Source organism: Etheostoma spectabile, chromosome 9, assembly GCF_008692095.1.
Source record: "Etheostoma spectabile isolate EspeVRDwgs_2016 chromosome 9, UIUC_Espe_1.0, whole genome shotgun sequence".
NCBI lineage: Eukaryota > Metazoa > Chordata > Actinopteri > Perciformes > Percidae > Etheostoma > Etheostoma spectabile.
The window spans coordinates 24,449,203-24,476,378 of NC_045741.1; the positions used below are offsets into that span (position 1 = coordinate 24,449,203).

General features: G+C 42.1%; 1 protein-coding gene across 2 annotated transcripts in view; it reads left to right on the forward strand.

Annotated features, from left to right (window-relative positions):
- The first annotated feature begins 3,359 nt into the window (after window positions 1-3,359).
- atp10a (ATPase phospholipid transporting 10A) overlaps window positions 3,360-27,176 on the forward strand; it is a 38,065-nt gene continuing 14,248 nt past the window's right edge. The window contains exons 1-14 of one of the 2 annotated variants that reach the window (XR_004333611.1): window positions 3,360-4,105; window positions 8,082-8,286; window positions 9,561-9,646; window positions 12,523-12,629; window positions 12,733-12,864; window positions 13,336-13,466; window positions 14,657-14,909; window positions 15,031-15,248; window positions 15,330-15,524; window positions 18,607-19,165; window positions 24,100-24,203; window positions 25,043-25,169; window positions 25,857-26,041; window positions 26,720-27,074. Coding sequence is in view for 1 of the 2 variants with exons in the window: in XM_032526693.1 (XP_032382584.1) it covers window positions 3,681-4,105; window positions 8,082-8,286; window positions 9,561-9,646; window positions 12,523-12,629; window positions 12,733-12,864; window positions 13,336-13,466; window positions 14,657-14,909; window positions 15,031-15,248; window positions 15,330-15,524; window positions 18,607-19,165; window positions 24,100-24,203; window positions 25,043-25,169; window positions 25,857-26,041; window positions 26,720-27,074 (3,082 nt within the window). In the remaining variant the exon portion in view is untranslated. The remainder of the gene's footprint in view (window positions 4,106-8,081; window positions 8,287-9,560; window positions 9,647-12,522; window positions 12,630-12,732; window positions 12,865-13,335; window positions 13,467-14,656; window positions 14,910-15,030; window positions 15,249-15,329; window positions 15,525-18,606; window positions 19,166-24,099; window positions 24,204-25,042; window positions 25,170-25,856; window positions 26,042-26,719; window positions 27,075-27,176) is intronic. The other variant, XM_032526693.1, reaches the window with a different exon arrangement.

Genomic DNA, 27,176 nt, shown 5'->3' on the forward strand with positions numbered 1-27,176 from the left:
TTGGTGTCCTCATCTCAGCTGACATCTCCTGGTCAGCCAACATCACAGCGTCATCAAGAAGGCCCAGCAGCGACTACTTCCTGAGGGTCCTCAGAAAGTACGACCTGGACTCCAACTTGCTGCTGCCTTCTACCGCTCATCCATCGAGAGCCTGCTGACCTACTGCATCACAGTCTGGTACGGCAGCTGCACCGTGGCAGACAGGGAGAGGCTGCAGGGGTTGTAAGGTCAGCACAAGGATCACCAGCTGCCCTCTCCCCTCCCTGACGGACATCACACCTCCCGCTGCCTCAGCAGAGCAAGAACATCATCAAGGACAGCTCCCACCCCCTCTTGATCTGTTTGACCTGTTGCCCTCAGGAAGGCCTACAGGTGCATCAGAGCACGGACCAACAGACTCAGAACAGTTTCTTCCCGAAGGCCATAACGACCCTGAACTCACCCCTGAACCCCTATGCACTGACTCCACTCCACAGCCCCCCCCCCCCCCCCCCCCCCCCCCCCCCGGCCCCGGGACTGTCTTCTACATTCCGTCCGAATGTGCAATATATTGTTATACTGTTACTGTTATATAATACCTCATGGACACTGGAATCTGTCATTTTCATTTCATACAGTGCAATATTTAATACATTAACCTTTCCTTACTGTGCAATACTATTTACTTAACATTAGTACTTAATCATTTCATTCCATCACTGTGCAATATTATTTATTGAGTGTTAACACTATCTATGTTTATTCAAGCTGATTTATATATGTATACTCGACAGTCACTACACTTTATATCTTTGACTTTATATTTTTGATATTTTATACTGTTATATTCTTATATTTTTGTGTCAACGCTGCAAAGGGATTGCTTAATCTCGTTGCACAAGTACCGTGTACTTGTGTATAATGACAATAAAGGCATTCTATTCTATTCTATTTAAAAATGTGTTTCTCCCTGTGCTGTTTAGCTTTGTTGCAGGCAAAGAGAGCAACCCTCCAAGCCCCTGCCCCCCCCCATTCCTCTACCCCAGCTGAGAGCCTCCTTCGGTCTGGTCTTCGGGCTCCTTCGTCACCACCACCTGTGTCTAGATTCCATTGGGGGGTCTGATGGTTCTCCCCCCCTATATAAAGATATATGAAATATTTGTATAGCGAAAGAGTCTAATCGCCAAAGACTTTGAACATTTTAATGAGCTGTACAATAAATCTTATTTGCATATCTGCGAACATGGCTCTCCTGATTGAAATTACCACATGTACAGGAAGTAGATTCTGTTATGTTTGAGCCCATGAGACACAAAGCCTTATTTTCCAAAAAGGAACAAAGGTACGGGATGATTTTATTTTCAGTTGAAAAGCACAACCTGATTTAGTTTTGTTGTCATTATATACTTATTGCAACGTTGGCTTTTTGAGGCCAGAGTCGTCCTGTTGTCTCAGATCCACCTTACTTTTGTCATTCATCATGGGGAAATTGAATTGTTCTCCGAGCCAAGATGCCACAGTGTACCTACCCTCAGCCGTTAGTTTTCAGCTCAACAGCTGAATGTCATTGCTGTAGACTGCCCCAGGATAGGGTAGACCTTTGGTTGATCTCCTCTGGGGAACCTGCTGGATCGGTGGCTGTTCAGTCTCTGGAGGTACCAAAACTTCAGAGCTTTGAGTCATATGTTCAATCAGTGCTCGGGGCTCACTGGTCAACGATTTCCTTTTGGAATGTCTTCCCCCAGAATTATCATGTACGCCCAGTTTTGCTGGGAATTTATTTGTAAGGGTTCAGTGGTTCATTGTCTCACATTACTGCTTTTCTGTCCATGCAATAAACTCTAAAGCCCCTGTGTGTAGGATGTTCTGACTTTGGTGACTCCTAGTGGTAGAATCTAAAAAAAGGCACAGCATGATGTCTGTTTAATATTTAATATTTACATCATAATTATGTTTATATTATATAATATATATGTGAATTGATCATTTATTAGACATACTACACCATATGATTAGAGAAATATCTGACTATTATGTTGTATACTTGCTGACTATTGGAAAGAAAGAACAGCATTTAATTTACTTTTAGAGGGCTAGAGTTGGAAATAACATGATGACTGCCACATTGTCATGCTTGAGTGAATTTGTAAAACAGTGTAAAAGGTGGCATGGATTTTTTTTTTCTACAAAAGTACTTAATAGCGTGTCAACAAGACAGCAGGATAAAGAATCTCTGGGTGTTCTGCCCCAAGGGAGTTTTGAGCACCAACGACTTCATTTCCTGTGTTCGGATACACTTTTATGCACCAATTTATGGTGGGAAACCAGACGTCAATTCAAAACATATCAGAAATATAATGGGAATGTTGTTGCCTGTCATTGGGCATTTTTATGAAAATCCTGGAGTGATCCCTGTTGGTAAACTGTGTACACCTTTGTATCATGGCGACTACTCCACTGGGCATGGAGCAACAGTAGCATTCATTTGGAGCTGTGCTTCTGGCAAACTGACGGATGAAGTCCAATTCTCACTTTTTCTTCTTGTAGCTCTTTAGTAAAATGTGTATCTGTAAAAAGCTAAAAGGCAGTTTGACTTTCTTCCTTGGTTGCTAACTTTGTCTCTTTGTTGAAGACAGTTATTTCAGCTTTTATTGATTAATGAGTCTGAGGACGCTCACAGAATCAGCAAAGAGATGGATTTTGGGTTCAGACGTTGTTTAGCTCTTATTTTGTCAAAATGAGGCTAGTGGGCTAGCAAAAAAACAAAAAAATCAATTGTCGTTTGACCTTTCGCTTACCCCAAAGACACAAGCTGGCCAATCACAGCGCAGTATAGGACGGGCTCTATCAGGGGTCCTGTAGTATAGTCAACACTTCTACACAAAATTCATCTGGAAAATATAACACACTGTGGATTTTATAGAGCAAATTCATTTACTGTATATTTTATTATTTTCTGATTGTAATGGGTTTATTTTCCTATCTTTCTTACATTATTATTATTGTTGTCATTATTGTTAATGTTATCAATATTAGTAGGATGGTAAAACTTAAATTCTACATCAAAGATTCTTCATCACAGATGTATAGAATATATCAGTACAAAAATGAGTTAGCCTTTTTATTATTTGTCTCTCTCACTGTGTGTGTTTGGCTGCTTCCTGTCCTGTGAGCCAGTGTGAACTCCAATAATACCGCGTGGCACTTGGAGACACATAAACCCCAGGTTGGGTCGAGGAGGGGCCCTGTGGGAGGGGCCCTGTGGGAGGGGCCTGCGGTTCACATTTCCAGAAGAGTGCGACCCCTGACCGCTGACGAGCGTTCTGCTTCTGCTCAGCCTGCGCGCATGCGCCGATATACATACACAGCACCCGCACGCCAGCAGTGGCGGAGGCCCATCCACATGATTTGGAAATCGAGCGGGGAGCTGTGGGAAGCCGGAGTTCTCCCTCCCTGCTATCTCAGCATCCTTCCCAGCAGTTGGGGGGGGGGAAAGGAGAAGCCAAACAGGCAAAAGTTTTTCTCTGACTCGCGAAAAGAGGAGTCGACATGGATGGAAAGGAGCTGTGTGTGTGTGAATAAACGAAAAGACGTTCTTCACACGGTAAAAGGATGATAACATAGCTAGCACTTTGTGTTGTTTTTTGTATGAGAGGACACGAAAACCACAGCTGTGGGAAAGTTTCAGGCAGGGACTGGCTATGGCGCGAGACGGCGAAGAGCCCGGGATGGCCAAGGCTCCAAAAGCCGCAAGGCAAAGAAAGAAGAAACCAAAGGAGAACAAGACCAGGACAGTCCACGCCAACATACTGTACGACAACGCCAAAGGGTCGGAAAACCCCAACCGAAACTATGCAAACAACAAGATTAAGACGACCAAATACACCGTGCTGTCTTTCCTGCCAAAGAATCTGTTCGAGCAGTTCCATAGATTTGCCAATGTCTACTTTGTTTTCATCGCTTTGCTGAATTTCGTTCCAGTTGTCAATGCCTTCCAGCCAGAACTAGCTCTGGCTCCTGTAGTTTTCATTTTGTCTGTCACTGCCATCAAAGACTTATGGGAGGACTACAGAAGACACAGGTCGGACCGAGAAATCAATCACATGGACTGTCTGGTGTACAGCAGGTAAGCGGGGCCTAGCAGAGTCCAGCTGTTGCTGAAACCTTGTGTGTTTAGTACAAACTGTCCTCCCCCAATGCATCTCTCACACACACACACACACACACACACACACACACACACACATTCCCATCAGCTGTGGAAGATTGCTCACATTTTCTTCACTTTCTTGCCATATGATGCAAACTGGCCTTCAAGCTTGTACCCAGATGTCAGACTCTCAGTCACATATTCATCATTTGTGTGGGTCCAGGATGGGGAACCAAAAACAGTTCAGGCCTCAGAGTGAAGCCTGGCTTAACACATAAGGAATATATATATATATATATCTCACATGTGGAATCCCAAAGTCCAGAAAACCTCCAGTTTGCTGCCCACCTATCTGTCAGAGAGGTGTGTAAAACGTTTTTTTCTGATTATACAGACGTCACCTTAGTGCTGTCATTATTATTAATGATGAGACAGTATGCCTGACAACCTGTGTCTCTCCCAAGCTTTCTCTACTACTAACTAGACCCCCGAGCCTGCCAGGGCAGAGTGTATTCTGCTAATGAAAAGCAGCCCTGTCGTCCATGTACAGAGCATAATTCATGGTAATCAAAAGGCTCTGTGTTTAGTGGCTCCACAGTTTTAGCTAAGTTGTGACCCAATGCTGCTCTGTCAAGGTTGGACATAATTGAATTTTCTTACGCTGTGGCAATAGAGTGCAAAACATCTCCTTTCTCAACCTGGCAACCGCTGACTTGACTAAACCTACACGGCACTGTCATTTTATTTTTCTCAAGGTAAAATACAGTCTCTTAAACTGCCTATCGCTTTCTTTCTCTGGAGGTGTTCTAACTGCAGCTAATGAACCATGTGGGAATGGTTTGCCTAATGCTTTTCTTCACATCCTTACACAGATACTTTTCATTTGGAAACGCAGAATGAGGTTGTCTTTATGATATGGGATATAGAGCTGCAAAGATGAATCCATTAGCGTTCAACTATTAAATGGATCGCCAACCATTTTTATGAAAAAAGTAAGTTCTTTAATTCCAGCTTGGTAAATGTGAATATGTTCTAGTTTCTCTCTCCTCTGTGACAGTAATCTGAATATCTTTGAGTTGGGGACAAAACAAGACATTTGAGGACGTCATTTTGGGCTTTGGAGAACACTGATCAACATTTTTAACCATTTTATCAAATTTCATAGACCAACTAATTGATTAATTGAGAATTAGTCTCACTTTGACAGAGCTTCCTCCACAGCGCTCCACAGGAGGGTCTGGCTAGTCCACACAGCATTCTGGGATGGGAGACCCTGGTTTATTGACATTTCTTTAAACCAATCACAATCACCGTGGGCGGGGCTAAGCTCCGGACGGAGCCCCGGTGCCTCTGCTAAATAGTCTCAGGAAGGAAGTTGTTCTGGTGGAACATGTTAACGTTCAGAAGTAGTTTTAGTCGTCAACGGAAAACTCCGATTGGACAGATAGTAATGGTTTGTTCTTAATTAGCTTTAAAGAGTGCCAACCACATCGGCCGGTGCGGTCCAGGAGCGAGCTGGACTCCCACGTCTGTGAACATCTAGATCGACCACAACATGAACTTGCCGTTTAATATCTAAGCTGATACATTCTTCCATAACTGGAGAATTAATTAGTGAAGTGCATGGGCCATATTTTCTCTGCTCTATTTACTTTAGTTATTTTGGAGTCATGCGCAAAGAATGGAAGATACATTTCACATTTAAGCAGCCTTGAAGGACTTTGGACGGCCAGTAGACCTCAGATTCTGTCCTCCTTTCACTTTCTGTGTTTGTTACAGAGAATATCTCTAGTGGGTTTTAATGTAAATGTAGAAAAAAACACATCATTTATCCTCTATTCCGGACTGTTGCTCTAAGTTGAAAACCTTGGGGGGAGCTGTGACCTTTTTACACAAAGATCACCAGTAAGAACAGCGCTCAGGGGTATTTCCAACAGGCATAGTATTCATAGTATTCACAGATATACATCTTGGTTATTGTTACAGTATAGTATTTAATAAGATATGAAGTCAAAGATGACAAAAACCACATGCTCACTACAATCACGCATTTCAAATATAAGTTTACTCATGTGGCGGCCTCTTTATGTTTGCTACCATGTTTTAAAATGTGTTTTAGTTGTTGGTGATTCTTTATGGCACCCCCCATATCTCCCGGTCTTATAGAAGTGTTTTTGGTCCTTTCTCCAGACAGCATGTATTGTGCTTAGCCAGAAAAGTAGAAACTTAAGAGAGCTCCAACTAACAATTATTATCATTAGCGATGCATCTGCAGAGTATTTTCTCAATTAATGGATCATTCATGGTCTATGGAAGGTCACAATGTTCCAGAAAGGGATGTTTTCAAATTGCTTTTGTTATGTAACGGCCCAAAACTCAAAAGATATTTTGATATATTTTCAGTTTGAGAAGCTGGAGCAGAGGAATGTCTGGTGGTTTTGGATATGCAGATCGATTTCCTGCTTATTTGTAGTTATACACTGCTTGGGAATTTTGACCAAACCCAGTCTCAAAATAAGTGTATTTTGCTGTAGTATGAAGTAATTAATTTAATGAACTACTTCAGAGATTGACTGGTTGACTGATCAGCGTTAGTACATCAGTGAGCACACTGCACTGACATACAACTTTTACTGCAATAGCAAACTTTACAAAACTGGGTCACTTATTGAACAATTGTGTGCTCTATCTACGACCTAAGTCTTTTCCATCTCGCCTCAGGCTGTTGATGAGTTTTCAGGCACTACAAAAATTAGACCAAGAGGGAATATTTAGGGCTGCAACTAACGAAGATTTTCATAGTGGATTAATCTGTTGAGTTATAAAATGGTGAAAAATGTCAATTGGTGTTTCCCAAAGCCCAAGATGACATTCTAAATCAAATGTCTTGTTTTTTTCCATAACTCAACTATATACTCAGTTTACTGTCACAGAGGACTGGAGAAGCTACACAATGTTCACATTTAAGAAGCTTAACGAGAACTTTGACCTTTTTTTGTTACAAGAGACGACTCAAACCGATGAATCAATTATGTAAATAGTTGGTGATTAATTCTGAGTGATTCATCTTTGCAGCTCTAGAAATATTACTAACATAAGTTTTCCGTTTGTCAATGTCTTTTTAGATTCTGTTCACCCTGTGTTTGTCCAGTGGAATATAAAGTGCATGGCAATATCTGATTTTCATGCTGACCCCACGTGCATTTTGGTGACCAAATTCAAGGGAGGGAATGTTTTATAAACTTGGATATGAGTCATTAATGTGAAGGGGGGGAGAGGGTATGGGGGGCCGGTTGTTATGAATAAATAACATTATGAGTGTTTTTCCCTTTCACTTCCTGACTGCTGTTTGTAGCTTGGCTGTGTGCATTATTTAGCATATTCACAACCAGGAATATCACATTGTTCAGAAATGAACCGTGGTTACCATTTAGTGACGTTTAGCACATTAATATTTGCGAGTGCAGCAAGTTCCTCAAAGTAGGGACGTCAGTTACGGTCTCTCAGCGGGACACTGCAAACTCATTGATTGTTTGATTGTGTTGATGTGGACTGAGAATAGAAAACCCTTGAGAGATTTATTTTGAAACAGTGTTGTGACAAAGAAGATGTCATGCCATACAAAGTGGAATTTGTTGCTCCTTAGTTTGTTTAACACTCTGAAGAAGTCTCATCCCAAATCACTATGTAATACAGTGCCATGTCCCTGCTAAACAACATTTTGGACATTTTTGTCTTTTGATGGACGTATTGAGGAGGAAGTTGTCAAGGAAATTGATGTCAACAAACAGGCTGTCCTCTTTCATGCGTGACATATTTCCTGTCCCGTACTGATTTATGGAAGCCGAGCTGCAGTTTCTGTTTATAGAAGCACCAGTTATAAAAACAATAGCACCTCATCTTTCACCCTGCAGCTTCTACCAGCCGTTTTGTCCTCTCATTGTTCTGGCAGAGCGGACAGACGATATGTGGAGAGGTACTGGAAGGAGGTGCGGGTGGGAGACTTCATCAGGCTGCGATGTAACGAGATCCTCCCCGCCGATGTTCTGCTGCTGAGCTCCAGTGACCCCGACCGGCTGTGCCACATCGAGACCGCCACACTGGACGGAGAGACCAACCTCAAGCAGAGACAGGTCGTCCGCAGCTTCTTTGACCTGGTGAGGGGGCCGCTCCTTAACATTTTGTCTCCATCTTATCCTGATTAGAACAGTAAATCTCTTATTTTATCGCGATACGATATTAAATTGATTCTTAGGACAACGATACAATATTTACTGATATCACCAGGGCTGGGTATCATTACAAAATGTTCAATACAGGTACCAATACCAATATCGTGACTTCTGTACCTGCTCCTAAACAATACTTCTTTCGATAACAATTTTATGAAACAAAAAGAAATGACGACATTACACATTATGGCACAAATCTTTTTAATATTTGTCCAGCTCCGACTACGTGACCGACTCTGTGTAGCGTCAAGGTTTTCCTGCCGGTCTCTACTACATGTAACGTTAGACAGCCAATCACAGACGTTATCAGATCATGGTGGAAGCATGCTGCATGCTTATTGGCTCACGGACGCTAATGAGATCTACTCCTTAGATATTGAAATTGGATTTTTAACGACGAGGCATTTTCCAATACAACAAAGGGAAAAGCCCCAAAAAAATAATCTTAAAAAAAAATTAAAAAAAATACTACTTTTTAATAGAAAAGAATAAATATAAAGTGGTAATTTCAAAATAAAAGCGCATCTTAAAGATGACCAGGTGAAATTGGATCAATAAACATTCAGTTGATATATCGATCCAGATCGAGGTATTGTTACACCCCTAGTCCTGATTGGTCTGCGTATGTCACACAAATAGCTTGAAAGAATTGTGTTGTTGGTTACAAAACTTCACGTTCCCAAAAGCTTATTTGGGACTTTACACCCAGCTAATCAATTAAGTAAAGTCAACCAACTACTGCTGCTATGGAGCACTACTTGTGCATTAAATGTTATTTATGCACACATGTCAGCCAATCAGAAATTAGCAATTACCCAAGAAGTGATTATTTTTTTGTTCATATGAAGATGCTAGTTTTACTACTCTGTATTTTAAAAGTTACATTTTTTTAAAGTTGTGTGTGCACTCGTTATCAAAGCCAAATGTTTTTTTTCTATTTCTGGTGATAATATTTTCCCATAAGTAGAAGAATAATACTGGTAATGTTGATAATTTACAAATCCTTCAATAATTTATCAAATGCAAAGATCAAACATGAAAAATAACAAATAAATGAACGTCTACCTACCCCATGAAATCATCCTCTATCATTGACTGCACCTCAGATCATAGAAAAATATTTCAATGTTAAAATACAGCATAGGCGTTGCTCCATGTGTGACTCCCGCCTGTGCCTCTGCTTGGTTGTCTGTTTGCAGGATTGTGATTTTGACCCCTTAAAGTACAACGGCATAATTGAATGTGAGAAGCCCAACAACGACCTGAACAGATTCCGAGGCTACATGTGAGTATTCTCTTGTTTAGTCCGCTCCGTACAAGGTGGGACCGATGGCTGCCCAACATTTTAAAACCAATGTTTGAAACCTAAGATGCTCAACTTTAAGTTTTTCATTTCATTGTAAAATGATGCAGTGACATTTCCAGTGATGTTTGGCTCCAGAATGGAAATAATGTGAAACTGCGGTTTGTTGACAAGCCAGGAGTTTCCAACTTATAATTATGACCTGAACAGTTTTTCCAAGTCAAGATGACAATTTGCTTTCCTGCGATGTGGTTGCAGGGTTTTGCCTGTTTGACCATGCACATTAGAATATTTATATATATATATAAATATATTAAACGGAAGAATCCGCTGCTCTTTGCAACCTGATGACTGAAGCTGGAGTTCCTAGACCTCTGCGAGAGCTAGCCCTGCTTGCGTATTAAGCGACAACAACTTGCCCCCCTTCTCTCAGCTGATTTCCTGTGTTATACCTTACGTCCTTTTGTCTGTGTTTGCAGTAGAAATGCTTGAGGATATGTTTTTCTCAAGATGTAGTGGAGGTGTTGACAGAGATGGCAAAGGAGGAAAAGCTTGTAGATTCAGCCCATCCTGTTGCGTGTACTTTGTCCCTTTCCTTTTATTAGGCACATTTAAGCTAATTGCTATATAGCTTTGTGGCTATTGAACTAACCAGTATGTGACATCTGTTCATCCACTTGTCGTGTTTCATACTGGTCAACTAGCGTTGATGTTACACTTCAATGTCAGTACTATGCGAGGTGGGACTAATCAGAGATGCTATTGAGTTGTTTTATGCAAAATGTAGGATCTGGTGGTTTTGGAGCTTGACCCATACTACTACTCTCAGCATCTGCTGCTTTGGTTTTAAGCCTTTTATGCCTTTGTGCCAGCGGTAGCCTAGGCCAGGCGTAATGTGTCTGTGTGGTTCTTTCGTCCAACCGTCCAGCCCATTCTTATGAATGCGTTATCTCAGGATGCCTTGAGGAAATTTCTTCAAATTTGGAACAAACGTCTATTTGGACTTTAGGATAAACTGATTACACTGACATGTTTTGGGCCATATCTCAAGAATCATATGCTAATTTTGACAACATTTTCATACATTTATGCTATGTGTATTATGTGAGTCTGGCCAGACATGGATGTAAACTGCATGTAAACTTGAGTGGTTGGTGGATCCTTACAACTGAAAGGCAGTAATACTAATTCTATCTGTCTCTTGTGAGTCAGCACAATGCAAAACTAAATTGTGTTTCACTTCCAAATCTAGGATGCCACTTGGCATGAGTTGGCACTCAAACATCTACAGTAACACAGTTGAAATTGGGTTGTCCATGCAGTGTAATTTGATTGTTGCATTTACAAGTTTTAATGTTGACATAAAACGTTTTCACCCTCTCGATTAATTGAAGATGGTTGCCAGGCAACTTCGTGGTGACAACAGAACTCCACAAAGTCCAGCCAAGAAATAATTCAGGACAAATACAACACACCATGTCACATTTTAAGCTTTAATTCAAACCAATGAGGTAGAAAATGTTACAGTTACCTTCTTACAGAGCTAATGGTTTCCCTCTGTTTGTCCTCAGACATAAGAGTGGTGTCGATCTTCTTAGCTAATCTTCAGAAAGAAAGCAAATTAGTGCATTTCCGTAAATGTTGAACTATTCATGGTCACGTTGTCAGTGGGATGCAGCGTGTTCGCTCCCTGCTATTGTTAGCATATCAGAGGCCTGGAATAATGCCCGGTGTGTCTTCTTGGCCTTTTCATTGTGTCTCTTCACTGGAAGATGAGAAACATCCTCTGAGCTTACAGTAAAACAGCCGGGCTGACCCACACTCACATTAATATGACATTTATTCTTTGCTCAGAAGGAGACCAGATGCTGCAGGTATTCCGTTGCCAGGCTACAGTGGAGCATGGGGCACAGTGGCAGGATGAGGGGGGCAGTTGTGTCAGCAGTGTTTTATTACATTAAGAGCAATGGCACCAAGTCTAATCTCACTTCCTTTGTGGGAGAGAAAAGCACTCTGTGTCTCCGAGTGTTATCACTTTCTTGAACAGTGTGAGCTATGGGCTGGGATGCGCTGTGTGTAAACTACAGCGCCTTCGAGCTCCGGCACAGTGATTAATCTATAACGGTGGTGACGTGTCCACCGGCCTGCTGTCAGAGGCCAAAGGATGAACTTTTAGTAAACATGCTGACTGTTGTGTGACTTTGAAAGAAGCTACAACAGAGATGATTAAGCACTGCTTCCAGCTAAAGGTTGTGGGGCTGTTTAAACTAACACCCTTGTAATCCTTGGTTTAGTAGCAGGATTAAGGCTGACATTAAAAGCTCAGCTCTCCCCCACAACAGACACATTTGTCCCTTATTTGATACAGCTCAGCCTATACATCTCACTTTTAGTTTAAAACCCTTTTCTTAGAGAGGTTTGAACTTCCTTGGCTGAATTCAGTCTTTGTACAACATCGACACTCGCGATGAGCCCGACAAGCTTTAAATTTAAGAGTCTGAAGTGAGGTCCAAGGGTCAGCGATAAAGCAGTGAATTGCCTGATTGATTCTAAGCCCGAGGGGTTTCTGTGGAGCGGGAGCACGGTCAGTGCTTCTGTATCAGAGTGAATTTGTGCTGAGATAAGGGCTGCTGGCGAGGGAAGACCACGATGCTTTAGAGCATGATCAATTGAGGTGCTCAGCAGAATAAACAGATGTTGTCTTGGGGGCTCTGGCATAGACAGATACTCTATTTCTCCTAGCAGCAGTATTTTTTACACTTGAGTATAAAGACATAGCAATGATCATTTTGCCCTTGTTTGATAACATTTTTAGACCAGCACTTGAAGTCATTTTTATGCATCTTCTAACCTGACAGAATCCATCGAAGTGGCCGAAGAGATGCACTTTACAAAGAAAACCTGCTGCTGAGAGGCTGCACCATCCGCAACACCGAAGAGGCTGTGGGAATAGTCATTTACGCAGGTTAGCCCCGCCCATAACATGTTGTAGGCTCGCTGTCACACTCCATTTTCACCCCTGACCTGCTGCTGTTAGTGTGCTGTTAACACACTGTGTGTCTTTGCAGGTCACGAGACCAAAGCCATGCTAAACAACAACGGCCCGCGCTACAAGCGCAGTAAACTGGAGCGACAGATGAATGTAGATGTGTTCTGGTGTGTCATCATCCTGCTGGTCATGTGCCTGTTTACTGCTGTTGGTGCGTAACAGTTCAGAGATATGTAAACCATTGTTTTCAACCTCTAAAAACCTTATGGCTCTGTTGAGAAGTTTGACATTAAAACCTTGATTTCTTTACATTTATTGCGAAAGTTAAGTGTATTATAAGGATTCCCAATTAGCTGATGCCTAGACGACCAGCTAGTCTTAGTGGGGTCCGAAATTAAATATTAAATTGAAAAATATTAGAACACATGTCACGGCAAGTACAGGAAAAGAAAGTACACAAAACAAAATCTAACAAGTATATCACAAACTTATCTGAACAAAATTACATAACATGACACATGGATCCAGGATCAACATCTAGTTAAGACAAAGAAGGAAAACAAATATTTCTTACACCAAAAGACAAAAAAAGGACATCTCTGGCTGTGTTTGCTGTGCTTTTTATTGATATCTTCTTATTCCAGTGTTTGTATGAGTTGACCTTGTGGTGTTGCTGTTCCAGGTCATGGGCTGTGGATGTTTCAGTACGGAGATAAGAGACCTGTGTTTGACGTTCTTAGTCCAGAGGGGACAGACTTATCACCCATCATGTCAGCCATTTATCTCTTCCTTACCATGATCATCGTCTTTCAGGTACGAACTGGAGAGAAGCCTAAAGAAACAAAGGCACAGATAAAGACATAAACAAAACAGATTGTATCGTTAGGGTTAAAATGTTTTATCCCACTGGCTGTACACAAGCAGTGCTGTAAATCAAGGATCGGCAGTAGTTCTTTCAGCCCCCGGGGGTGTGTGACCTCTAGATCTCTATTGTCACATTTAAGTTGGAAAAGGAGTAAAGAAGTACTGGCTTGACACTGCAAAAATAATCTTTTTATTACAAGACGAAATGCCACCTGACACCTATTGATTGAGTTGACCTATTTATCTTTTTTTTTTCTGCTTGCATGCTGAAATGTCAGTGAAAATGTCGCCCCGTCCTGTGTCAGCTACTGCAGTTAGTTCCCCTGATATTGGGTAACTTTGGGAATAAATGAAGAAGCTCAGTGGAGATAGCAGTTATGTTTCACTGTACAAACAAACAGTTACTGTTTGAGGTTAAAGAACTACCAGTATTGCTCGACTTTATGCTTGATACCCTGTTGAATAAACACATGACTTTGTTGGCATCCAGGCACATGGAGAATGTGCAGGCTGAACTGCCTTCCCAAAAGCTATGACTCATTTCTCCAAAACTTCTTTCCAGCAGTGTTCCTTGGCAATGTCTCACTCAGGATTAAACACATTTTTTGGAAACAATTAAACATATACCCAGCATCCTTACATGACACTTTTTAAATGATTAATATCTTGAGAAATATGATGGCTAACATAAAAGCTGTAATAGTCTAAAACGATGATTCACAAACTTTTTATGTTAGCCACACCCGTCAAATCAACTACCCCTTCTTGACACCACTCTTTATTTCATCCAACTAACTATCTATTAATTTATTATTTAGCTCACATTTATCTATTACTTTTACCTACTAAACCATTTGTCCATAACTTTTAGCTATTTTAACCATGTATCCATTGCTTTTAGCTAACTATATTTTACTTTTTGTCCATTACTTTTAGCTAAGTATTTTAACTCGCTTGCTAACTGGTTATCACACAGTCTCAACCTGTGAGTGTAATGTCCAGTTGTTACAGCTGATTCGATATGTGGATGCATTTATCGTAATGACTTTGCGGTCTTCCTATGTGTATACACAAAGCGAGCTTGAAAAACCGATAACCAGCTCTGTCTCTTTTCTAACAAAGCTTCTGTCCTCTCCTAGGTGCTGATACCTATCTCCCTTTTTGTGTCGATTGAAATTGTCAAGATCTGCCAAGTGTACTTCATCCATCAGGACATGGATCTGTACGACGAGGAGACGGACTCTCACCTGCAGTGCAGAGCTCTAAATATCACCGAGGATCTCGGCCAGATGCAATACATCTTCTCTGACAAGACGGGCACGTTGACGGAGAACAAGATGGTGTTTCGCCGCTGCACTGTGGCAGGGGTGGAGTACTCCCATGATGCCAATGGTGAGACAAGCCAGCAAACGCGCGCACACACACACACACACACACAAACACTCTCTTACAACACCAGCGAGCAGCCATTGCCTTTTTAAGTCACTCTTAATGATTTGTGTATGTTTTCCAGCTAGAAGACTGGCTATGTACCAGGAGATGGATTCTGAGGAGGAAGACTGTACGTCTCACGGTGGCACCCTGCCCAGGCGGGACAGTGTGACCAGCCACCAGAGCGCCCGGGTGGTCCTGCGCACCCAGAGCACCAAGTCCCACCGCAGGACGGGGAGCAGGGCGGAGGCCAAGCGAGCCAGCATCCTGTCTAAGCACACGGCTTTCAGCAGCCCCATGGTCAGTGTGCCTCACCGTCCTGTCGTCCTTTGCCCTCTGTGATGAATGCTCTCCTCTGACAAACCCTCCTCTGTCCTTCAGGAGAAAGATATCACCCCTGACCCTCAGCTTCTAGACAAAGTCAATGAATGCAGCAGTCAGATGGACTTCATGCGCTTCCACAGCCAGCCCATGTCCCAGCTACCCTCTGACCTCGCTGACATCATTGATTTCTTCATTGCTCTCACCATCTGCAACACGGTGGTGGTGTCTTCTCCCAACCAGCCCAGGCAGAAGGTAAAACTCACCTCAACAAAATCTATCCAGTCGAACCTTCTTCGGGTCAATAAGGGGTAATCCCTTTCACCATTCAGAAATAACTGAGATAGTCGACTTGGTCAGATAGGCTTCCAGATAGTAGTACAGGACCTACAGTATATTTCTAAACTCGTGTGTTTAGAGATGTAGTGTTGCCTCCGACACTGCCTAAAACGCTGGTATCGGGAAGTAGTGGAGTTTATGCACCGATCCAATACCACGTAATAAAGAAATATCTACGTTAAAGTACTTAATTTATGTCCTTCTTTGGTTACAACTGACTGTCAAACTGGATAAAAAAAGAAAGTTCTGTTGCGTTCATTGTTTGTGTTTGTTTGGATTGGCATCGGGAAGCAAATAATGGTATCGGACCATCAGTTCCAGGTTCTGGTTTTGAGTGGCTCTGGGCGGATCCAATAGTTTTAAACTTCAAGAAAGTTAACATTCAGAGTGGTGAGACTCTCTGTACAATAAAATGGACCAGAGTCTCGTAGGACCAGGCTACTTTTTGGGCCTTTGAAAAAACATTCAAACAAATTGAGGGAAAATATAATTTGCTGAACTGGTCACAACTGACAGTATACACAACCAGACAAGTAGATATTGCTTTGTGTTAAGTGGCCACAAGCCAAAGCTGTTGGGAAAAGATGCCACATATTTCCCCATTTCTGATGCACAATCTTAAAGGCAGGGTTGGCAACATTGAAAAAACGTGAGAAGATTTGAAAGTAGCATCTTGTCTCGCGGTTCCGACGGGCACGAGCACTGCTTATTCACTGCTCCAGAGCAGAGCGGAGAAAGGGCCGCAATTTTATACACCGGTATTGAAAAACCTAATATTATCACACTGAATACTTTAAACAAATATAACTACTATTAGCAACGTGACGAAAACGAGTAATGAGCTCAGGCTCGTACACGGGAGGGGTGGAGAACGCGTAGCAGGGCAAGGAGGCATTTCGTTGGTTCTTTCCAAGCACACCACGAGCCTGTGATTGGTGGGCGTTTTTACAGGATTACAGCAGCTACCAATGACAGATCCTTTTTTTTTTGCTCCTTTTTCAGAGCCCAAAAGGTATTTATTGATGTCAGGGTGTAAAGACCATTTCAAACAATATATAAAAAGTGTATATTGGAAATTCATACCAACCCTGCATTTAGTGCACCATCTAGATAATCTAGAAAGCTGGGCTGTAAAAGGAACATCTGTAGTAGATCAAATACATGGGAGTTGTATTCATTTTTGACAAATATAATTCAATTTGTTGGGCGTTATTTTTTCTAAAATCCTATAAAATCCTCACAAAGTCTCCTTTTTGCACATAGCTTTCACTATTTTGCTGCCTGTATGTCAGATGTGCTTGGTCCAATCACAGCAGTGGATCAGTGTTTTCTTTTGTTCTGTTCTGTGTGAGCCTGGGTGTGGTTCTCCTGTTCGGAGGTGATACCCTCTCCTCTCCACTCACTGTGTGCACCAACTCGCTGTCCTGCCAGTCAGAGGCACAAATCTGTTCACATTAAGCTTTACAAAGGGACACATTATTTATGGACTCTGTGTTTCTTTTTGGAGGTTATCTGATAAGATGGGAAGAAATGTAAATCTTCCTAGAAGCATTGGCTATGCTATGGTCTCCCTTCTGTTTCTTTATCTCTTTTATTATTGTTTGTGCTTTTTCTTGTCCCTTGCGCCAATGTAATTGTTCACATTTTAGTATGATGCCCTTGTGGCAAACCTGTCACCTGAATGATTATATCTATGGTGATGATATCTTCAGTGTATATATATATATATATATGGGAGAGCCATGGCTCCTGCTGCCAGGAGTCCTCTATTGTAAGTCACTCTTTCTGCTATTGTACGGCACCACTTTGGGATGAAAGATTGGCTAAAGGATAAAAGCAAGGAGGGGCATTTTCATCAGTACTGAACTCTTGTATCACCACCGCTGGGCCTAGTTTCACAAAAGCTGAAATGATAATAAACCCCACCTTGCAAATTTTCTCCGGCTTAAGAGGTGTTTCCCAGAAGCAATTGAACAAGTTGTTGATCACAGATTAATGAGTAGTCCCTACCTCAGGAGAAACTAAACATGATGTATTTCATTACATTTTTTCTTGTTTTGTTCATTCTTTTGTTTGTACTTTTTATCGTGGCCATTAAGCTCTATTTAGTGATGTTAATACAGACATGTCTGGGATAGGCCAATAACAGCCAATAATATTGCCAACCGATGTATCTGCTACCTCTACTGAACATTAAGCTTCATAATAGTGATTATGTAGGGCTGGATCCTTATATTGAAATATTTGCCCAGAGGGTAGGTGTTTGATTTTCGGAACATGTGTACGTTCAGAAGTAGTTTTAGTAGTCAATAGAAAACTCGATTGGACAGATAATCTAGCTAGCTGTCTGGATTTACCTGCAGAGAGCTGAGGACCAGGTAACCATAGTGCTCAGATTGGACAGATAGTCTAGCTAGCTGTCTGGATTTACCCTGCAGGATCTGAGGACCAGGTAACCATAGCCTCAGATTGGACAGATAGTCTAGCAGCTGTCTGGATTTACCTGCAGAGACCTGAGGACAGGTAACCATAGTCCTCAGATTGGACAGATAGTCTAGCTAGCTGTCTGGATTTACCTGCAGAGACTGAGGACCAGGTAACCATAGTCCTCAGATTGGACAGATAGTCTAGCTAGCTGTGGATTTACCCTGCAGAGACCTGAGGACCAGGTAACCATAGTCCTCAGATTGGACAGATAGTCTAGCTAGCTTTCTGGATTTACCCTGCAGAGACTGAGGACCAGGTAACCTTGTCTCAGATTGGACAGATAGTGTAGCTAGCTGTCTGGATTTACCCTGCAGAGATCGGAGGACCAGGTAACCATAGTCCTCAGAAATCCACCAGAGGTTAGAGCGCTAACACAGAGCCAGAGGAAGTGGACGGACATCTGGTGGAATAATCCTGGAAGTGAAACGTTGTTAATATTTTGTAATTCTAAGAATACGTTCTGCTGCTTTCTGCTGCAAGTGTGATTGACTCAGTTTTTCTTTTCGTCCAGGTCCGGATGAGGTTTGAGCTGAAGTCCCCAGTTAAGACTATCGAAGACTTCATTAAGCGCTTCACCCCGAGCCGACTGACCTCAGGCTCCAACAGTAGCAGCTCCTCCAGCCTCATCACCAACCGCTCCTCCAACAGGGGCTGCTCCAGCCTGCTGTCCTCCCCCTCTGCAGAGAGCACGCTCACCAAACTGGACGAGGAGCAGCCTCCCCGAGGCCCGGAGCATTCCTTCGGCCCCGTCCCACCCTGCTACAACGGGAAGGTGTGGAACCCGGAGGACGGAGAACTGCGCTACGAGGCGGAGTCGCCTGATGAGGCTGCGCTGGTCTACGCCGCCAGGGCCTACAAGTGCTCCCTCGTCGGACGCCTCCCAGACCAGGTGACCGTGGAACTGCCACACCTGGGGAAGTTGAGCTTTGAGCTGCTGCACACACTGGGCTTTGACTCCACCAGGAAACGCATGTCTGTGGTGGTGAGACACCCTCTGACGGATCAGATCACGGTCTACACTAAAGGAGCAGACTCTGCCATCATGGACCTCATCAAACCCCCCGACACAGGTAGGAAACACTGAGTATGTTTACATGCACACTGTTATTCCAAACATGACAATAGTCCGGGTTTGATTCAGGTTGTTTAAACGGCATATTATGTTTGGGTATTTCGAAAAAGGCCGTTTTCCAAATTTAGCAATTTTTTTTCTGATTAATACGTGGGATATGCCGGTATTATTCGGGTGTTAAAAGCATTCTTTGGAAATATAGACAGTGCATTTGGAATATGCGTCTCAAAGTTTTTGCCGCAGTTTTTGGCGATTTACGCCCAGTTTACAGCATGCTTACAGTCAGCTCTGTTCGTTGCTATGGTTGTTGTACACACACCAAGAGATGCATGGCCAAAAGAAAAGAAGGATAAACACAGTTACTTTTATACATTATGGAAAACTTCATTGCATTGGTCAAACAAGTCCACCATCAGGTGGGAAAAAAAATCATGCATGTAAATGGGAATATCATTGGAATAATCACTTTCATTTGCCATGTAAACAACTTAGACGGAATATTGTTTTAGATCAGAATAAAGGCAAACCCGGAATAATATGTGCATGTGAACGTAGTCACTCATTCATACACTCACTGTAGCCTTTCTCAGATTTAGGTGTCCAGGTAGGATCATCTATCAGAATGTGAGCATGAATTTGTTGGTGGTGCACTCTTCTCTTGATCGATGATGACACTGGTGTCAGCATGGTCTTGTGATGTGATTTAGATCGGCGTGCTGCCGCCGCTCTGTCCTGTCTGTAGACCTTTCCACCAGAGCTGATGAATCGTTGTTGTGAACCCGTGATCAACTACAAATCATTTGGTGTAATCTTAACGTGGCACATGAGCCTACTAGACATGTCAGCAAATTGAGAATATTTTCCCTTCACTCTGGTCAATCCCAAATGATGGATTGTCTTCAGTTGTAGCTGATTTAGGTTTTGTGGAAAATTGTGCGTGAACTGTGTGTTCGTCAATAACATTGCTGCACAGGCTTCACACGAGATGTCGTCCCCCCCCCACTCCAAACCTTCCACTGACATGATCTGCACATAAGGCAACATGTTCTGTGCAAACTAGTATTTTTTGAGCATTGAAAAACCTACTGCCAATCTTTATTGGTAAGTTAAAAAAAACACTTTTTCCTATTTTTTCCTCTGTGATCTTAAAACCTTGTTCCACACTCTTCAAGTTTTTTAGCGGCCTGATGGCAAAGGTGTACCAGGTTGTTATGATTCCAGGCAGACAAAGAGCTACACAGGCACTTCTGACTAATGCTTTGTACACAGTCACCAGACATCTGTCCAGGGGTGCTTAGCAGGGACTGTTTCAACCCACAGACGGAAGGCTTTACAAAACACACAGCTTGCAGCACTGCAAATTATTAATTTATTATTCATAGATGTTGTATTAGCAATAACAGAAAACAAGAGAAATGCTCACATCGATTTATTGAAATACTTTAATTAAAATAATATGTCAATCTAATAATAGCTTTAGCTTCACTTTGAAATCCTTTCTGGTTAAGAAAAGCTGCAACAGAATTTAGACTGCCTAAACTGATGCTCCGCGGCCACAAATTAAAGTTTACTTGTCGTTGGGAGGACTACTCGTACTCAGCCTGTTAAAGCAGTCGTATGATGTCTTCTATGCACATCAAGTGTAGAATTCATACCTGATACGTCAGAAAGTGAAAAGCAATTGAAACATTTCCTTTAAGCATTTCCCAATGAAAAGTAAACAAAACGAGTAAAACGTAGTGACTTTACAGTAACTATCCCCCCGTTATAGTACGCTACAAAATGCCTCCTTGTTCCCATGTTCCCGTAAAAAAATATTCCTGTCTATGTCCCGTTCCTGATGTTCAATGTTCAGCTCCACTTAGACCGCTCATAATCATAATCATTTCTTCATGAGCTCTTTGTGACTCCAGAGAAGACAAATAAACCCATATGAGACAGTGCTACTTGATGATACAGGCTGACAGGCACCAAACCTGTCCAATCAGTGAGTTACCCGTTTGTCTGTATACATCAAGTTTACAGCTCTAGGTTCTTCCTAATAAGTCAGAGCGAACATGATATGGACCAAAAATTAAAAGCCCCATATCATTTTTTTCCTTGGTCAGGAAGTCAAAGAAACTGAACTACAGGTGTGAAAACACTCTTCAGGACATGAGACTATTGAGTTGCATTGTGCCAAGGGTACGATCAAAAGTAGTGGATAGTTGACCCATGCTAGGGACTCACTTCTCATCAATTTAACCGTTCTTTTTTTTTTTTCTGTCTCTCTGAAGTTCCCCAATTTAATGGAAGTGCAATACTAAATCACTGGAGTACACCTTTAAGAATCTGAATTAGTCTTTTCTTTCCAAGCTTTCCAAGATTTAACTCAATCTGGATTTCTTTTAATGATGTGGTAGTGGGTGCTAAAGCCCTGGTAATAAACTAGACATATACTGTATATTCCACATATTTATATTTGGCTGGGCTGAATTATCCTGTGGAGCAGCACCTTGTCTTGACTTCCTTTCAGTAAAAGCATGCTGTCATGTCGTGTGTGTGGGTAATTTCACATGTCTGCTTAGTGGCTCCGTCCTGTTCATTAGAGGCAGGCAATTCATCTCAACGCGCCAGCTCAGCTTTGCTGAATGGAGACTTGTGAACTGCAGCACATCAACGGAGGAAAGCACTCCCATCTTGTTCTGCCATGTTTTCCAGCTGACATGCAGTCCTATTTACAATATGATGCATTGTATTGATTTTAAATTCTGAGGACCACGCTAGTCCCGTTGCATTGAGGTTGAGGACTGTGCTGATGGTTCATCATTTTAATTCCCTCTATAGAGCATTATGTGAGCTTGCATAGTGCTTCATTTTCAGAAGTTTTTCACTTACTTAAAATTCACAGAGCGGTGCTGCTCACTAGAGGAGAACGACTCCTTCGGGACAGATGTCCCACACACCCCCACCCCTCCTCCACCATGTGTCCCAGTTCAGCAACTTTAATTTCAGAAAGGGTGTGTCTCCACACAGACAAATCATTACTTTGTTTTACTATTGAGTGAAAGCAGCCAATGAGAGTGCAGCCTCCTCATAACACAGACCTCCATAAAGGCTCCATTCAGACGCTGAGGGAGTTGTTCAGTGTCACTCTAATAACACATGCTGGTACTGCAGGTAGACCCGTGTGGGCTTAGAAGTTGGAGTGTGTGTCATGATGTAACTCCAGTCACACTGCTCCTGCAGGATTCTGTTTATTAGCAGTTTCCACCTCAAAACAGAAGTTACATTTCAACATGATTTATTCTAACTTTCCGTTTTCACTGTAGAAAATATTCCATAAAAAAAAAATTGGAAAAGAAATGTACTTGCTCTGCCGGGAATGTAAAAAAAACTAAACGTTGAAACCTGTTAATACATTTTTCAATACATTTAGTACAATATAATCTATTTTAATATTATTACAATCAAAGCTGCTGTAATCAATATTTATATTAACAGTGGATTAAATTTCTCTGATATGGACTGAGTCTGTCATAGTTAGAAACCCACAGATCCTGCCTTTGTTGGCACATTAGTTTATTTCCAGCTGGTGACCAGTGGAATAATGTGAAAGGTTGGCTGTAATGTGTACTACACCACCCGAGTGGACCCAAACAGGAAGCTGCACATAGTAACATGGCTCTTTAGTGGTAATAGTGGTTAAAAAAACTCCTCAGGAAACCTTAAATAGGACTTGAGTCCTAAATTAAGGTGGATTTGTTTTCCATTTTTTGGAGTAGGAAAATAAAGGTGAAGTTCCACCTGCATCCTGCAGCTATTTGTCAAAAGGGAAAACTCGTGTTTCCTTGTTTATACACTTTTATTCACAACCAAAATGGAAAGTTTCTGTCACAAATGAGAATATTAGCCATCAGTCTGCCTTAGTGTTGAATTGATCTTTTATCACGGTAAGGAAAATGAAAAATGCCTTTTTTTGTGTGTTTGAATTTTTCAGACTGCAGACACTTTTTGTATTTGTTCTTTTCAGTCAGTACGTTTATATGCACACCAATATTCCACTATACTTCTGAATATGACAGTATTCTGAATTTGATCATTGACTCACTCGTCATGTGAACATTTTGGTTGGAATATAGCATTTTCCGATGAATTATTTTTCCGGTATTATTTGGGTTTTAGAGGCGTTCTTTGGACATGTATACAGTCTCAATCTGGGTTTTTACCGCAGTTTACAGCCTCTTTCCTGTTTACGGCTTATGGTCATCATAGCGTTGCTATGGTTTCTGTAAACAAACCAACCAGCCAGCAGTTTGCAGGGCTGTTGCAGTTACTTCTAAACATTATCGTTTAACGTTTTTTTGGATATTCCACACATTGCTCCGCCGACCTTTTCTAGAAGCTGGTTGAAGGAATGAAAGAGGGACGCTGTGTTCACACAGTCCAACAAGTCCGCCACCACTGTAAAAAATCGTAATATGCATGGCTACATGTAAACAGGAATATTCACTTTCATTAGCCGTGTAAACAGCTTAGTCGGAATATCGTCTTTTTTGGAATAAGGGTAAAAACCGGAATATTCTCTGCTTGTAAACATAGTCAGTAAAGCTAGTTTTGCATGGCGGTGCATGTGTAGCAGTGCCTGCCAAGCTGTTGTGTTATTAGTGAGAGGCTGGCGAGCAGAGTGTTGGCTGGTGCATCGGTGTCGGGAGGCTGATGAAGCCAATCTGTTTGCGCGCTGTCCCCCTGCCAAAAAGATTCCAGAGATACTGAACCAGAGACACACTTAAGCAAAATTATATTACAAAACATCTTAACAACATGTATTATTAGTCATTTGATGAGTAATAGGAATACATGTGCCTCTTAGAAGAATCCCTTGGCAGTCTAGAACCACTTGTGCAAATTCCCTTAAAATCTTCATTCTTGTGTCCTTTGCTATTTTTGAAGGAAGCTCCAAAGGGAAACGCCAGAAAAAGATTGTCAGCCGGACCCAAAACTACCTGAACCTGTATGCTGCAGATGGCCTTCGCACATTGTGCATTGCAAAAAAGGTAACGGGGATCCATAAGCCTCCTTAAGGGGTAATTTTCATCCTATGTTTTGTGTCTAAGTGACTGATGGGAACAACAATCTCTGACATTGGTCCAGTGTTAAACGAGATTGCATAGTCGGCAGCGGTGAAACAAGCTATAGTGTAAATTAAAGGGCCATTGCGCAGCTTGTATTTACGTCCACTAAAGTGCTCGTTTTGCTGCTGACAGACTCAGATGTATATGTCTGACAACATTATGGAAAGGACTTCTATGGAGCCCGACCATTGTGTTAAAGAATAAGACCTTTTTTTTAAACGTAAAAACATCCGCAAAATTGCTATTGCTAAAGCCACCAGACTCCATGTAAATTAACAGTAATTTTATCATTGTAAAATTGTCATTTCTATTTTCCATCCTTGTCACCTACACACACCAACCAAAAAGCCAAAGTTCCCTTAAAGAAGCTGAACAAATGCCCTCTATCATTAAACTGCTTTAATAGTTGGAGATGATGTTTCTCAGTGTCTTCTTGGCAGGTCGGGTTTGTAGCCCGGCACAGACGGTCACATGGACCAGCCCTTCCAAAAGTGACATTCTTCATGACTCAGTTGCAATCTGTGCTACTTTCCCAGCCTGTTAATTTATGCTCTCACAAGCCGTGCTCATTATATCCCTGCCTGTGCAAAGCCTGTTACCAAAGCAATGCGATAAAACACCTTCTCAAGGTCTCACATGCTCCTGCGATTCCTCTTCTGCAACGCAGGCTAAGGGGAAGCTGCTATACTGTGAAATTTCCCCCAATACTTTAACAGTCGATGGTGTGTCTGTGTGTGTCTTTGTCTGTATTCATTTTTCAGATTCTGAGCAAGGAGCAGTATGCCTGCTGGCTGCAGCATCACCTGCAGGCTGAGACCGCCATCCAGGGAAGAGAGGAGCTCCTCTTTGACTCTGCCCTGCGACTGGAGACAAACCTCCAGCTTCTGGGTAATTGCTTGATTTATTTTTTTAAGGCCACCAAAAAGAAACTGCATCCACACACTCATAGCTGGGATTATACTTTAATGCTTTATTCTTTTTTTTTTTTTTTTAAAGGTCCCATATTGTAATAACAGATGTGTCTTTTTTCATTATGAAGCAGGTCAAGGCTCTGTGATTTTAATTTGTGAACTGTAAATACTGAGAAAGTACACTCAATCCACAGAGAAATGCACAGAACCTGAATACCAAAACTGTGCCTTTAAACGAGGGTTCAGTCCTTCTGTAGGGTTGATGTCACAAATACACTAAATATAGGTAGAAAGTGCTGTTACAGTGTTGTTACAATCATTCCCCGGCTGCAGTGAGAGAGCAAATGTGCACAACGTTAAAAAAAAGGACCAATCGGAGCAGATTTGACTTTTTCAGGAAGGGGGCTTAAAGAGACAGGCGCTCAAACAAGGTGTTTCAGGCAGAGGGTGAATACAGGTATATTCAGATGGACGGTATGAGGAAAATTTTAGTTTTTTGAACCTTAAAGAATCTAAACATGTTCTATTAGAAACCTGAAATACAAAAAGGAACCTGAAAATGAGCAGACTATGGGACCTCTAACTTTCATCCAACATTACTTTTGGCTCAGTGCTGTTGTGCGGCTGTTGGAGGATGTGTCGCAGTCATGCTTCTCACCCACAGGTGCGACGGGCATTGAGGACCGGCTGCAGGACGGTGTGCCTGAAACCATAGCTTCTCTGCGGATGGCCGGCCTGCAGATATGGGTGCTGACGGGCGACAAACAAGAGACGGCCGTCAACATTGCATACGCCTGCAAGCTGCTGGACCCTGAGGAGGAGATCCTGACCCTGAATGCTGATTCTCAGGTGAGAGGCAGAAGCAAGTGGTTCACTGAAAAAACAACCACGAGCATGTTAGCATTCTTACATTATAAGTACATAAATATATATAAATAAGAAAACTAAAATGTCTCTTCGGTTGGATTCTAAAATATAGTCACTGATTTAATAAAAAGATTGATGCATATGCTGCTGTTTCCCCCCCCACATTGTGTAATGAAAATATTTTTTAAGTAATAATTCAACATTTTGCGTTGTGCTTATTTGCTTTCTTGCAGAGTTAGATGATAAGATCAAAACCACTTTCATGTTTATCCAGTAAATATGAAGCTACAGCTTCTGGTAGCCGGTTATCTTAGTTTAGAATAAAGACTGGAAACAGAGACGCAGCTAGCCTGGTTCTGTTTAAAGAAATATAAAAAATCCTATTTACTTTACAGATAATCTTCTCATCTAACTTTCGGCAAGAGCGTATGACGTTATTTCCCAAAATGTTAAAATAGCCTTTTAACATTATTTGATCCTTCTCTTGACTGAAAACACTACCTTTTTATTAAAGAAGGTCATTTGAGGACCAACAATGTTTAGTTCTGTGCTGCTGGAGCATCTGTTTGCCAGATGTGAAGCAGGTCAGTCAGTTTGATATTAAGCAACGTAATGACCCGATCCTGAACTCAACCCGCTCCGTGTCTGTCTCTGAACCAGGAGGCATGTGCGTTGCTGCTGGAGGAGAGTTTACACTACATCCAAGCCAAATTCCTCTGCAGCTCCACAGACCAAGCCACCAAGGCCTTCCACAGTAACTTTGCACCCTTTGAGATCTATCCGTCCTCCTCTCCATCCTCATCCTCCCACACCACTCCCTTCACGGTGCACCAACTGGGCCTGGTCATTGATGGGCGGACCTTGGCCTATGCCCTGGATAAGAGTTTGGAGGATAAGTTTCTGGCTGTGGCACGGAGCTGCCGCTCAGTGCTGTGCTGCCGCTCCACGCCGCTGCAGAAGAGCATGGTGGTCAAACTGGTGCGGAACAAGCTGAAAGTCATGACTCTGGCCATAGGTAGGAAACAGTTCACCACTTTAACACATATTTGTATTCTTTGAACCAGATGCTTTACATGGAAAGTGGTGCCCAGTGTTCATGGTCCACCTCAAGTTCACG